The sequence below is a fragment of the Nothobranchius furzeri genome, chromosome 19 (assembly GCF_043380555.1).
Source record: "Nothobranchius furzeri strain GRZ-AD chromosome 19, NfurGRZ-RIMD1, whole genome shotgun sequence".
In the NCBI taxonomy this organism is placed as follows: Eukaryota; Metazoa; Chordata; class Actinopteri; order Cyprinodontiformes; family Nothobranchiidae; genus Nothobranchius; species Nothobranchius furzeri.
The window spans coordinates 25,775,230-25,789,900 of NC_091759.1; the positions used below are offsets into that span (position 1 = coordinate 25,775,230).

The window sequence follows — 14,671 nt, forward strand, 5'->3', positions numbered from 1 at the left end:
GCCGCTGCTCCTCCTCATCCAAAGGAGCCGGCTGAGGTGGTCCAGGCAGCCACCCCGTCCCGTCTGGCCCCTGAGACTCTGACCTAGATAGGAGTAGGAACCAGGCCAGAGAAGAACCAGGATCTGCTGCTCTGTGCCTGGGATGGTTCTGAACACATGGACGAGTCCGTCCGGAGCGCCGGCGTTCCACCTGCAGTGATTCTCCTTCACAGATAAAAATGGTAAATGGTAAATGGCCTGTATTTGATATAGCGCCTTCTAGAGTCCTGGAACCCCCCAAGGCGCTTTACAACACAATCAGTCATTCACCCATTCACACACACATTCACACACTGGTGGGGATGAACTACAATGTAGCCACAGCTGCCCTGGGGCGCACTGACAGAGGCGAGGCTGCCGAGCACTGGCGCCACCGGTCCCTCCGACCACCACCAGCAGGCAATGTGGGTTAAGTGTCTTGCCCAAGGACACAACGACAGCGACAGACAACAGATGACTTATCTGGATAAAATGAGGAAAACCAGGAGTTTGGACCCGGTTCTGCTCTCCTGCAGGACGCCGTCAGGAATCAGGAATAAATCATCAACCAGCACAGATGTGACACAGATGTGATACAGATGTGATACGGATGTGATACAGATGTGATACAGATGTGACACAGATGTGATACGGATGTGATACAGATGTGATACGGATGAGACACAGATGTGATACGGATGAGACACAGATGTGATACAGATGTGATACGGATGAGACACAGATGTGATACAGATGAGACACAGATGTGATACGGATGAGACACAGATGTGATACAGATGAGACACATATGTGATACGGATGAGACACAGATGCGATACAGATGAGACACAGATGTGATACGGATGAGACACAGATGTGATACAGATGAGACACAGATGTGATACGGATGAGACACAGATGTGATACAGATGAGACACAGATGCGATACAGATGAGACACAGATGTGATACGGATGAGACACAGATGTGATACGGATGAGACACAGATGTGATACAGATGTGATACGGATGAGACACAGATGTGATACAGATGAGACACAGATGTGATACGGATGAGACACAGATGTGATACAGATGAGACACATATGTGATACGGATGAGACACAGATGCGATACAGATGAGACACAGATGTGATACGGATGAGACACAGATGTGATACAGATGAGACACAGATGTGATACGGATGAGACACAGATGTGATACGGATGAGACACAGATGTGACACAGATGTGATACAGATGAGACACAGATGTGATACGGATGAGACACAGATGTGATACGGATGAGACACAGATGTGACACAGATGTGATACAGATGAGACACAGATGTGATACAGATGAGACACAGATGTGATACGGATGAGATACGGATGAGACACAGATGTGATACGGATGAGACACAGATGTGATACGGATGAGACACAGATGTGATACGGATGAGACACAGATGTGATACGGATGAGACACAGATGTGATACAGATGAGACACAGATGTGATAAGGATGAGACACAGATGTGATACGGATGTGATACGGATGTGACACAGATGTGATAGGCTCTGCGACGGAGCTCCGCCATAGAGCCCATGACTCAGACTTACAGGTTTGGAGCAGCTGGGCACAGTTAGCTAGTTAATGAATAAAATGCCTAACAATTATTAACTTACTGACTACGGTGGCCCCATCCCATAATTAGTTAACTCATTAACACGTTAATTGGTTAATGAGTCAACGAGTGAGGCTGTGAAATGGGTTGAGGAAACTAACTAGTTAAACATAACTAGTAACAAAAGGAGAACAAAAAACTAACATAGAATATTGAGGTACACTCGCCGGACACTTTATTAGGTACACCTGTTGAGCTGCTCGTTAACAGCTAACCAGCCAATCAGACGGCTGCTTTGCATCACCAGACCAGAGTAAGTAAGTAAAAGTTTATTTATAGAGCGCCTTTCACAGATATAAATCACAAAGCGCTGTACAACATGATAAAGATCAGGGCAAATAACACTAACCAATAAAAACATCAGAAAAACAATAGCAGTGATAAAGTAGAAAATAAAATCATGAGTATAAACAAAGTGAAGGTGTGAACCCGAACAAAGCCATCATTCTGAAACATTTAGGGAGAGAACACCTGGATGAAAAGGTGAGTTTTTAGATGATTTTTAAAGACCTCTACAGTGTTAGAGAGACGGAGATTTGAAGGTAGACTGTTCCAAAGTCTGGGGGCAATAGTCTGAAAGGCCCTGTCCCCTTTGGTTTTCAGTCTGGTTCCAGGAACAGCCAGGAGGTTTTCAGATGTGGATCTAAGGTTCTGAGAGGTGATGTGTGGGGATAAAAGCTCAGATAGGTAGCTTGGAGCCTGGTTGTTAAGAGCTCTATAGGTCAGGACTAAAACTTTAAACTGTATTCTATATTCTACCGGGAGCCAGTGGAGGGACTGTAAACCTGGAGTGATGTGAGCTCGTCTGCTGGATTTGGTTAGGAGTCTGGCTGCTGCATTTTGGATGGCTTGAAGGCGTGAGAGGGAGGTTTTGCTGAGACCAGTAAAAAGAGCGTTACAGTAGTCTAAGCGTGATGACACAAAGGCATGGATGATTTTTTCCAGATCTGCAGTAGAAACCAGTTTACGGACTTTTGAAATGTTTCTCAGTTGAAAGAAACAAGAGCGGGAGATGGTTTTGACGTGTGAGTCTAAACTTAAAGCTGGAACAAAAATAACTCCCAGGTTTCTACTGTTGGCCTTGGCTGATGGGCAAAACGATGCAATTTCTTGCTCGATTTTTGGCTGAAGTTCCGGGGGTGCAGCGATCAGGGTCTCTGTCTTGTTAGCATTGAGGACAAGAAAGTTGCTGGACAGCCAGTTACTGATCTGGGTCAGGCAGAGTACAAGGGTGGCCAGCCTGTCCAACTGGTGTGGCATGAAGGACATATAAAGCTGTATATCGTCAGCGTAGATGTGGTAGGAGATGTCTGGGAAAGACTGAATGATGCCAGCTAGAGGAAGAATATAGAATGCGAATAGTACAGGCCCTAGAACTGAACCTTGTGGGACCCCGCATGTTAGAGAGGCAGTATCTGAAGAGAAGGTTTCGGACTTCACTGTGAATGTTCTGTTGGTGAGATAGGAAGAGAGCCAGTCTAGAGCAGAACCTGAAATCCCAGCCAGGGCATTTAACCTGTTTAGTAGAACGTTGTGGTCTACAGTGTCAAAAGCTGCACTGAGGTCTAGCAGGACCATGACAGAGCATTTCCCTGCATCAGCAGCCATCAGGAGGTCATTATGCACCCTTTCTAGAGCAGTCTCAGTTGAGTGCTGCTTCAGAAAGCCAGACTGGAAGGGGTCAGAGATCTTTGACTTAGAAAACCAGGATCTGAGTTGGGTTTCAACAACCTGCTCACGTACTTTGCTGATGAAAGGTAGCTTAGAAATGGGCCTAAAGTTACTGGTGGAGCTGGCGTCAAGCTTGGGTTTCTTTAAGAGAGGAGTCACTACTGCATTTTTAAAGTAAGATGGAACACAGCCTTGGCTCAGTGAGGTCCCCACCTCCACCTCCTACCCGCAGTAGAGCTGGTTAATTCTAACTTTCACACACACTCAGAGTTCAGATTATGTGTGGGTGCGTGACTCCTACTCGTGACAGAATAACACGAGGTGATCAATGAACAGTGTGAGGTAACCTGCACGCTCCACAGGAACACGGTGGTGTTGCTGGACATTCTGCTCAGCTTTACGGCTTTTGGTCAGACTCTGAACCAGGAAATGGAGCAACCAGTGACTCCGCCCCGTAGCCAATCAGTAGCCAGAATCACGTTACTGCCTGACTCAGCCTTGCCAGATACCTCAACAGAGCAGGGACTAAAAACTAGGGATGCACCGATGGATCGGCATTTGATCCCAATCGGCCGATAGCGCCCCTATCGGTTTTAATCAGAGTTTTCAAAATAGATCAAAGCAGAGCGATCAGGTAGGGTTGTCATGGTAACCGGTGTAGCAGTAAACCCCGGTGAAAAAAAGTTGACAATAATAATAACCGTCTTGTTTTTAAAAAACTATATTATCTCGGTGGGTTACCGTGGCTGCGGTGTAGGCGCGGTGACCCTTACCAGCCACCGTATCATCTGCTGAAGTTGCCGGCGGCACATGCGCACTTTGTTGTTTACAACCAAAACTTTCTTGAAGCTGAAGCTGAAATAATGGCCAAAGGAGGAGACGGCAGCGCTTGGGACATTTATTATCCCTCAAAGAAGACAAAGTGGGAAGTACGGGCATCTTTTGGATATTTGAAGAATGCCGAGGGACAGCTGATAGAAGACGGCTATCCTGTTTGCAGCACGAGCAGAAAAAGTGTCTGTGAAAGGCAGCAACGCTTCACATCTCATGACACATCTGCGTGACCATCACCCACAACTCTACAGTCAACGCAAGGCAAGCTAACGTTAGCGTTTTAGCTAAAATGCGTGATCCGAGGATTTGGGTTGAGGGAGAATGCAACGAGTCGCTATGTAAAGCAGCCGCAGCGCCGCTACCTGCATATAAACCGTGTCGCGGACACCGCCATGTTGAAATGACGCTATGCATTACGGGGCTCCCAGGGGCAGATAAGAGTTGGTCTCTCTCCGAGAATAATTATGAATTTAACAACGATTACTGCCTGATGACATTTTCCCACATCTGCAAAGCTCACTGGAAGGACACAAACCGAGGACGATATTTTCCTGATATAGGGTTTATTACTCAGGTAAGGGTAAAAAAGTATCTGATTAGAAGGCTACTTGAGTACTGAGTATCATCTGATCTAATATTTTTAAAATGATGACATCAAACAGACAAAAATAAGAAGTTATGGGCAAATATTGGTATTTTAAAGACTAAAGGGGAAAAATGTAAACAAATAAACAACATAATTACAAAATAACACATTTTAGGCAAAATTTAGACACAAACTGAGGACAATATTTCCTGACATACAGGGTTTATTTAGTTGTGTGAAAATGTAGCACGTTTAAAAAAATACCGCCATAATACCGAAAACCGTGGTAATTTTGGTCACAATAACCGTGAGGTTAAAGTTTCACACCGTGACAACCCTACTACAGACTATTTTAGATTAGGTTACATTTCCTTTATTCCCAGATTATGTAGTTTGTAGCACTCATTATAATGTTGTAGATAATTTCTGGCCAATCCACGTGATCGGTATCGGTGAGCAGCATTCTTTGATATCGGTATCGGTGATCGGCAGCAAAAAACCTGATCGGTGCTTCCCTACTAAAAATGGGAGAACGTAGAGGGAACAAACTAGAGGGAACAAACGGAACCGCACCCTTGGGAACAGCGGTTGGGCCGAGCTGCTCTGAGTAGCGGTCCTTAGGGTGGTACTGAAGGCTAAGGCGGACCGACCCGATTCTCATGAGGTGTACCGAGTTAAAATGGAGGCATAGTGAATTTTGGCTTGACACAGGAATGTTGTGAACTTTTCCTGTTTGTGAGGATTTGCTGGTTACACGGTAAACAGAATCAGAACCAACATGAGTTGGTTTGTCCCGGACCTTCATCAGTCCCGCGGAACCACGGGCAAACGGCTAGCTCCTCCCCATCCTGGAATGTTTGTGAATTCAGTTCCGAGACCGTTGAGTCGGGAACGCTGCTAACTGCAGTGGTTGTCCACACAGTCCTGGGCTCTGGTGAACACCTGGTAGACGTTCACCAGCGGGAACATGACCAGCGCTCCGACCAGCGAGCCCACCTGGATGGAGATGCCACACCACAGCAGTGCAGCGTGACCCGCCTCGTGGAGTAAAATCCCAACCACCACCTTCAGGTAGGAGAACATTCCGGTGAAAAGGACCCAGGAGATGACCTGTCGGGGGAGGGGGGACATGCTGAATAAACTAATAATCCCACAGATTGAGCATCAGATTAATGGCCTAAGGATGATTCCTGGAACTTCTCTACCACTGACAGCAGATAAACGTTCTGACTCACCACCAACGTCACACCAGCCACGGGGTTTCCCAGCAGCGGGGGGCAGGGGCTGAGCGCCGCCAACGCCATCAGATACGCCGCAAACACGCCTGCAGCCAGAGACAGGAAGCCCAGACCCGCCGAAGACCTGTAACAGGCGGGGAGCAAAGGAGGGCGCTTAGAGTCCAGTTCTATGGTCCAGGTCCAGTCCAGGTCCGGTTCTATGGTCCAGGTCCAGTCCAGGTCCGGTTCTATGGTCCAGGTCCAGTCCAGGTCCGGTTCTATGGTCCAGGTCCAGTCCAGGTCCGGTTCTATGGTCCAGGTCCAGTCCAGGTCCGGTTCTATGGTCCAGGTCCAGTCCAGGTCCGGTTCTATGGTCCAGGTCCAGTCCAGGTCCGGTTCTATGGTCCAGGTCTGGTTCTATGGTCCAAGTCCAGTCCAGGTCCGGTTCTATGGTCCAAGTCCAGTCCAGGTCCGGTCCAGGTCCAGTTCTATGATCCAGATCCAGTCCAGGTCCGGTTCTATGGTCCAGGTCCGGTTCAATGGTCAAGATCCGGTCCAGATCCAGTCCAGGTCCTGTTCTATGGTCCAGGTCCGGTTCTATGGTCCAAGTCCAGTCCAGGTCCGGTTCTATTGTCCAGATCCAGTCCAGGTCCGGTTCTATGGTCCAGGTCCGGTTCAATGGTCAAGGTCCGGTCCAGGTCCACTTCTATTGTCCAGGTCCGGTTCTATGGTCCAGGCCCAGTCCAGGTCCGGTCCAGGTCCGGTTCAATGGTCAAGGTCCGGTCCAGGTCCAGTTCTATGGTCCAGGTCCGGTTCTATGGTCCAAGTCCAGTCCAGGTCCGGTTCTATTGTCCAGATCCAGTCCAGGTCCGGTTCTATGGTCCAGGTCCAGTCCAGGTCCGGTTCTATGGTCCAGGTCCAGTCCAGGTCCGGTTCTATGGTCCAGGTCTGGTTCTATGGTCCAAGTCCAGTCCAGGTCCGGTTCTATGGTCCAAGTCCAGTCCAGGTCCGGTCCAGGTCCAGTTCTATGATCCAGATCCAGTCCAGGTCCGGTTCTATGGTCCAGGTCCGGTTCAATGGTCAAGATCCGGTCCAGATCCAGTCCAGGTCCTGTTCTATGGTCCAGGTCCGGTTCTATGGTCCAAGTCCAGTCCAGGTCCGGTTCTATTGTCCAGATCCAGTCCAGGTCCGGTTCTATGGTCCAGGTCCGGTTCAATGGTCAAGGTCCGGTCCAGGTCCACTTCTATTGTCCAGGTCCGGTTCTATGGTCCAGGCCCAGTCCAGGTCCGGTCCAGGTCCGGTTCAATTGTCAAGGTCCGGTCCAGGTCCAGTTCTATCGTCCAGGTCCGGTTCTATGGTCCAAGTCCAGTCCAGGTCCGGTTCTATTGTCCAGATCCAGTCCAGGTCCGGTTCTATGGTCCAGGTCCAGTCCAGGTCCGGTTCTATGGTCCAGGTCCAGTCCAGGTCCGGTTCTATGGTCCAGGTCTGGTTCTATGGTCCAAGTCCAGTCCAGGTCCGGTTCTATGGTCCAAGTCCAGTCCAGGTCCGGTCCAGGTCCAGTTCTATGATCCAGATCCAGTCCAGGTCCGGTTCAATGGTCAAGGTCCGGTCCAGATCCAGTCCAGGTCCTGTTCTATGGTCCAGGTCCGGTTCTATGGTCCAAGTCCAGTCCAGGTCCGGTTCTATTGTCCAGATCCAGTCCAGGTCCGGTTCAATGGTCAAGGTCCGGTCCAGGTCCACTTCTATTGTCCAGGTCCGGTTCTATGGTCCAGGCCCAGTCCAGGTCCGGTCCAGGTCCGGTTCAATGGTCAAGGTCCGGTCCAGGTCCAGTTCTATGGTCCAGGTCCGGTTCTATGGTCCAAGTCCAGTCCAGGTCCGGTTCTATTGTCCAGATCCAGTCCAGGTCCGGTTCTATGGTCCAGGTCCAGTCCAGGTCCGGTTCTATGGTCCAGGTCCAGTCCAGGTCCGGTCCAGGTCCGGTTCTATGGTCCAGGTCCAGTCCAGGTCCGGTTCTATGGTCCAGGTCTGGTTCTATGGTCCAAGTCCAGTCCAGGTCCGGTTCTATGGTCCAAGTCCAGTCCAGGTCCGGTCCAGGTCCAGTTCTATGATCCAGATCCAGTCCAGGTCCGGTTCTATGGTCCAGGTCCGGTTCAATGGTCAAGATCCGGTCCAGATCCAGTCCAGGTCCTGTTCTATGGTCCAGGTCCGGTTCTATGGTCCAAGTCCAGTCCAGGTCCGGTTCTATTGTCCAGATCCAGTCCAGGTCCGGTTCTATGGTCCAGGTCCGGTTCAATGGTCAAGGTCCGGTCCAGGTCCACTTCTATTGTCCAGGTCCGGTTCTATGGTCCAGGCCCAGTCCAGGTCCGGTCCAGGTCCGGTTCAATTGTCAAGGTCCGGTCCAGGTCCAGTTCTATCGTCCAGGTCCGGTTCTATGGTCCAAGTCCAGTCCAGGTCCGGTTCTATTGTCCAGATCCAGTCCAGGTCCGGTTCTATGGTCCAGGTCCAGTCCAGGTCCGGTTCTATGGTCCAGGTCCAGTCCAGGTCCGGTTCTATGGTCCAGGTCTGGTTCTATGTTCCAAGTCCAGTCCAGGTCCGGTTCTATGGTCCAAGTCCAGTCCAGGTCCGGTCCAGGTCCAGTTCTATGATCCAGATCCAGTCCAGGTCCGGTTCAATGGTCAAGGTCCGGTCCAGATCCAGTCCAGGTCCTGTTCTATGGTCCAGGTCCGGTTCAATGGTCAAGGTCCGGTCCAGATCCAGTCCAGGTCCTGTTCTATGGTCCAAGTCCAGTCCAGGTCCGGTTCTATTGTCCAGATCCAGTCCAGGTCCGGTTCTATGGTCCAGGTCCGGTTCAATGGTCAAGGTCCGGTCCAGGTCCACTTCTATTGTCCAGGTCTGGTTCTATGGTCCAGGCCCAGTCCAGGTCCGGTCCAGGTCCGGTTCAATGGTCAAGGTCCGGTCCAGGTCCAGTTCTATGGTCCAGGTCCGGTTCTATGGTCCAAGTCCAGTCCAGTCCAGGTCCGGTTCTATTGTCCAGATCCAGTCCAGGTCCGGTTCTATGGTCCAGGTCCAGTCCAGGTCCGGTTCTATGGTCCAGGTCCAGTCCAGGTCCGGTTCTATGGTCCAGGTCCAGTCCAGGTCCGGTTCTATGGTCCAGGTCTGGTTCTATGTTCCAAGTCCAGTCCAGGTCCGGTCCAGGTCCAGTTCTATGATCCAGATCCAGTCCAGGTCCGGTTCAATGGTCAAGGTCCGGTCCAGATCCAGTCCAGGTCCTGTTCTATGGTCCAGGTCCGGTTCTATGGTCCAAGTCCAGTCCAGGTCCGGTTCTATTGTCCAGATCCAGTCCAGGTCCGGTTCTATGGTCCAGGTCCGGTTCAATGGTCAAGGTCCGGTCCAGGTCCACTTCTAATGTCCAGGTCCGGTTCTATGGTCCAGGCCCAGTCCAGGTCCGGTCCAGGTCCGGTTCAATGGTCAAGGTCCGGTCCAGGTCCAGTTCTATGGTCCAGGTCCGGTTCTATGGTCCAAGTCCAGTCCAGGTCCGGTTCTATTGTCCAGATCCAGTCCAGGTCCGGTTCTATGGTCCAGGTCCAGTCCAGGTCCGGTTCTATGGTCCAGGTCCAGTCCAGGTCCGGTCCAGGTCCGGTTCTATGGTCCAGGTCCAGTCCAGGTCCGGTTCTATGGTCCAGGTCTGGTTCTATGGTCCAAGTCCAGTCCAGGTCCGGTTCTATGGTCCAAGTCCAGTCCAGGTCCGGTCCAGGTCCAGTTCTATGATCCAGATCCAGTCCAGGTCCGGTTCTATGGTCCAGGTCCGGTTCAATGGTCAAGATCCGGTCCAGATCCAGTCCAGGTCCTGTTCTATGGTCCAGGTCCGGTTCTATGGTCCAAGTCCAGTCCAGGTCCGGTTCTATTGTCCAGATCCAGTCCAGGTCCGGTTCTATGGTCCAGGTCCGGTTCAATGGTCAAGGTCCGGTCCAGGTTCACTTCTATTGTCCAGGTCCGGTTCTATGGTCCAGGCCCAGTCCAGGTCCGGTCCAGGTCCGGTTCAATTGTCAAGGTCCGGTCCAGGTCCAGTTCTATCGTCCAGGTCCGGTTCTATGGTCCAAGTCCAGTCCAGGTCCGGTTCTATTGTCCAGATCCAGTCCAGGTCCGGTTCTATGGTCCAGGTCCAGTCCAGGTCCGGTTCTATGGTCCAGGTCCAGTCCAGGACCGGTCCAGGTCCGGTTCTATGGTCCAGATCCGGGTCCGTTTTCGGACCAGAACAGGATGTCCTCGGAAATATCTGAAAACTGGAAAAGTCTGGAGAACCGCTCACCAGGAGGTTCTGGACCAGGTCGTGGTTCTGGACTAACGGGTCTTACCTGAGGACGACGAACATGGCCAGGAAGCAGGCCAGGGGGTTTGCTATGTTTCCGAGGACCACGGAGAGGTGAAAGGTCATGGTGCTGTAGGGCAGACAGGTGAAGCTCTGCACAGATGGAAGGACCCCGTTGGTGAGGGCGTTGGAGGCGGCCAGCAGCACCAGCAGGTAAATGTTCCTCTGAGTCCAAAACCCGGGAGCAGGCGGCTGCTCCTCCACCTGCACCTCCTTCTCAGGCACTGGCGCTCCTCCGCTGCACAGCCGGTGCGTCTCCTCTCCATTTCTCACCTCTGCAGCGCCGTCGGACTCCTGCGGCGATTCGGCCCGTCCCCAGGTTAGAGCCAGAAAACTCAGAGCCGAGACCAACAGCATCACAAACAGGAACCAGAAGAAGTCCTGGGCGGGAAAGTTCTCCTGCAGGTACTCGGGCTGGACCGTGCCGTTCACCATCCGGCACTCCAGCTGACTCACGCCCTGCCCCAGCGCCACCACGCAGGGAAACAGGGCGCTGAGGCCCTGGCCGATGAAAAACGTCCGGATGTACTGAGGAGGGTATCGGAACATGAAGGGCAGGAAGGTGACGTTGGACGTGCAACAAACCAAGGCCAACACAAACGTGAGCAGCAGGAAGGGCAGCGACCGCTCCGTTTCAGCTACGCCGACCCGGTGAGACCAGAAGATGGCCAGGAAGGCAGACGCCACCACCGCCAGCGCCTGGATGCAGTGGATCACAACACGGTCGTTCAACCATCCGGGAGCACAGTGATGCACCACCGTCACCACCATCGGGCCGAGGTTCCCCAACGCAATCATCACTGACAGGTACGCCGGAAGGTTCCATCCTGGAAACGGGAAAACTGCATCAGTGGATGTCTCACCATCTGGTTTCTTCTAGACCAGGGGTCGGCAACCTGTTCCCATCAAAGAGCCATTATTACCCGTTTCCCACAGTAAAGAAAACACCGCAGCAGCCGCGGCGTTGTGGGCGGGGCCTACCCTCAGACAGCAGAGAGCTGCTTTAACCAATCACAACAGGTGACAGCAGCCGGTACCGGTCGCTCGTGTACGTCAAAGTTATCTTTCATAAGAAGATAATCAATAAAAGGATTTATATAAAGTGGATCCAGAAGTTGTAGCCCGTCTCTGCTACAATATTTTGATATTTTTCACCCTGTTGGTGGTTTTACTGAGCAGGTGCCACTTTTGTCATACGTTTCTTTTTAAAACATGTTTAGACTGTTCAGAATACAAATCCAGGCTCTGTCACGTTTGATTGTTGTAATTCAACTTTGTAGGTGGGGAAGGTCAGAAAAGGATCCGATCATTTTGTTTTTCCCTCATTTACAGTGACGGAGATAACGGCGCAGTGCGCCTGGCTCTGGTGTTAATCACGTTAAATTATATCTCTTTTCACAAGATAACAGAACAGTTAAAAGCAGGACTTGTGTTGATCGGACAGTTCCCGTGTTTGACCGTTTATTTTGACGGAGAAAGAATAGAAAGAATTACCCCGACGCATGCAGACGAACTGACATTTTATTCGTTTCGCACATCGCAGATGTAGCTAAATCACTCAAGAAAAGATTCCCATCTGAACATCTGAGCTGGGCCCTGCTCAGCGCAGCTCACTGTCAACACGTACATAAGGTCCACAGCGAGCTGAAGATGTGGAGAGGGGCTTGGAGCGCGTCGCAGAACCAGAGCGCATGCAGGAAGATTCCTCCCACTGAAGCGAGAGTTTTCCAAACCCCGGTCTCTCAGAGAGACTTGTCACTTAGAAAATGTTCCCTGATTATGAAACTTTGGCTGAATAGCGCTTGTTCCTGTCTCCAATGTGGCGACGCATCCAGGAGCCGTCTGAGGAGAATCCCAGAATCTCACATCCTCGTCAGCTCAGAACACGCATATGATTACGCACAAGCGTGACGCGTCAACCCGGTCACACAGTAGACCGGGTTGGACCTGTTCAGGTTTACGCAGACAATCTTACATTTAGAATTAGCATACAGATGTAAAATTAATGCAGTAAAATATAAAGCATTTTATTTAAATATCCATTCATTATTTTACAAGCACAGAGAGCCGCATCAGATGGATGGAAGAGCCGCGGGTTGCCGACCCCTGGACTAGACAATCAAATAAAACTCAGAAAATCTGAGAGGCTTTCAACATTTTTATTGTTTTGTTAGGGCTCCAGATGTTTGCCGGTGAAGTTAAAATGTTCAGAACCAGAATCGGGTCAGAATCAGAATCGGTGCGAGGATCACATTACTGCTGTACTTGGTGCAAGAAAAATGAAAAGATAAGCAAAATTTAATTAAGAAAAAAACAACGAAATGATAAATTAAAGAGGCAATAATTAGAGAAGCAGCTACTTTATACAAGTCAGTGTAGGTTCTGGTCAGAGCGGGTCAGATCAGGTGCAATCACAACACTGGGTCATGTGACTGGAACAAAGCAGCTGGAGTGGGCGGGTCTAGGATTGTTGAGTCCGGCCGCAGAGGGCGAGAGGTTCTGGTCCGAATGGATCGGAGCCTCCAGCCAGATGTGAGCGAGTCGTGGTGACTGACCAGGGTGAGACGAGTCAGCTGTTATCCGACCTGCACGCCTCGATGTCCTGGAGCAATAAAACTAAAATGTTCTTAGAAATGTAGAACTTCCTAAAACCAGCCCAAATCTGAATTCTAATTCGTTAAGAAAAGCGACAAAAGAAAGAAAACGATCTGTTCCAGGTCGCCTCTCCAGGTAAAAGTCACAAAAACAAAAACTTCAAATATAAAAAAGAATTCAGAAAATGGAGATAAAGTGAGTAAGAACTTAGACGTCATATGTTTAAGCAAAACAAACAAACAAACAAACAAACAAAAGCCGGGTTCTCCGACCCCCCAAGGAGCTTTACAGCAGTCATTCATCCACTCAGCTGATCTGGAGAAACATTTAAACAAAGACAGAAAAACCTTTTGAAGGTTAAATACTAAAGTAAGTTTAGTTGTGCGAATGTGTTAGTTTGTAGATCATCTCACTCAGCGTGACCTCTGACCCTGGACAATCGCGTTCTTTTGCAAGTGAACGGCTCCATAAATGATCAATAATTAGATTACAGAGCCGCTGGGTTATAACCATCGTCGACATACATATATAACTTATAACTGTGACGTTATAACTGTGTAATAACGTCTGGTGTGGGTTAAAGCCACAGAAATGACCCTAACGGGTCTGTCTGGGATCAGAAAGCCGTGGACGGGGCACTTTCTCCGGACCGGAGGCGGACTGACCTTCGGGAAGCTCTCTGACAACCACCGGGAGCTCGACCCACAGACTGTTGACGGAGACCCAGGAGCCCATGGCGAACACGGCCACGAGGCTGTGGGTCACCGCGGCACCGCTCCACCAGCGGCCGGACATGGTCCCGATGGGTTCGGCTGAGAGAACGGACCGATGTTCGGAGCTGGTTCGGCTCTACGGCGCTCCGGGTTCCCACCGCGCCGCGGAACTGTCGGCAATGGAGGACAAGCGCGTCCCTTCGGATGCATTCGGGGTCCCTCGGAACTTCAAAGACTACAATTAAAATTAGTGGCGTTATTCTATTTTTCGTTGTCAAACGTCTACCAGAATACCAACTGCTGCTTCAGATGGACACATTAGCCAATGTAATCGTTGTTTCTGGCCAGAAGAATTCGTAATTTTAAGATAACTAGCAAGTGGGAGCTGTAACGTTCCTGGTTCCAGCAGACAGTGAAGGCACCATCTGGACAGGGTGCGCTTGTTTTTCTTCTGCCTGTTCATCTGTCAGAACAAAGATTATGACGTTCATAAAGCTAGAGCGGAAGTGAGAGCCGAGTAGCCCGTGAGGCTGCGCGTGCTGGAGGCCCGCCCCGAACGTCTCAGCTGGCTCAGAAAAGCGGAGCTTGGTGGTAAATGTCCAGCTTACTGATGATGGCTGGGCCATGAAACTGTTGTAGCTTTATGTCTAGAGTCTAGAGCAGGGGTGTCAAACTCGTTTTAGCTCAGGGGGCACACTGAGGGAAATCTAGTCCCAAGTGGGCCGGACCGGTAAATAAAATAAAAAACTTCAGATTGTTTTCTTTGTTTTAATACAATCAATATAAAGCTAGGCTGGAGCCTGAGGACAGTGTAGTACAAGTACAACACCTGAAGTGTACTTGAAATTTTGAAAAAAATAAAATAAATAAAATAAAAAAATCAACAAATAAAATAAACATCCCTTAAGCCAGGCGTACACTGTGCGACTTTTTCACTTTTTTGAGCCGATTTTCCAGTCGTGCGAGAATCCACGACATCAGG

At 50.2% G+C, this 14,671-nt stretch overlaps 1 protein-coding gene across 1 annotated transcript; it reads right to left on the reverse strand.

Annotated features, from left to right (window-relative positions):
• Window positions 1-5,534: 5,534 nt before the first annotated feature.
• Window positions 5,535-13,929, reverse strand: slc52a2 (solute carrier family 52 member 2). The gene is made up of 4 exons (XM_015974094.3): window positions 13,642-13,929; window positions 10,368-11,208; window positions 6,031-6,157; window positions 5,535-5,905 (listed from the first exon to the last, which is right to left on the reverse strand). The coding sequence occupies exons 1-4, from the start codon at window positions 13,769-13,771 to the stop codon at window positions 5,693-5,695; spliced, it is 1,311 nt and encodes a 436-aa protein (XP_015829580.1). The 5' UTR covers window positions 13,772-13,929; the 3' UTR covers window positions 5,535-5,692.
• Between the last annotated feature and the right edge of the window lie 742 nt (window positions 13,930-14,671).

What these genes read in the sequence shown, in the direction of transcription:
- slc52a2 (XM_015974094.3), bottom strand. Translation starts at nt 13,771, where the DNA reads ATGTCCGGCCGCTGGTGGAGCGGTGCCGCGGTGACCCACAGCCTCGTG. An exon ending in TGTCAGAGAGCTTCCCGAAG is followed by an intron (nt 11,209 to 13,641) that starts GTCAGTCCGCCT and finishes TCCCGTTTCCAG; the next exon opens with GATGGAACCTTCCGGCGTAC. An exon ending in GCCATGTTCGTCGTCCTCAG is followed by an intron (nt 6,158 to 10,367) that starts GTAAGACCCGTT and finishes CGCCTGTTACAG; the next exon opens with GTCTTCGGCGGGTCTGGGCT.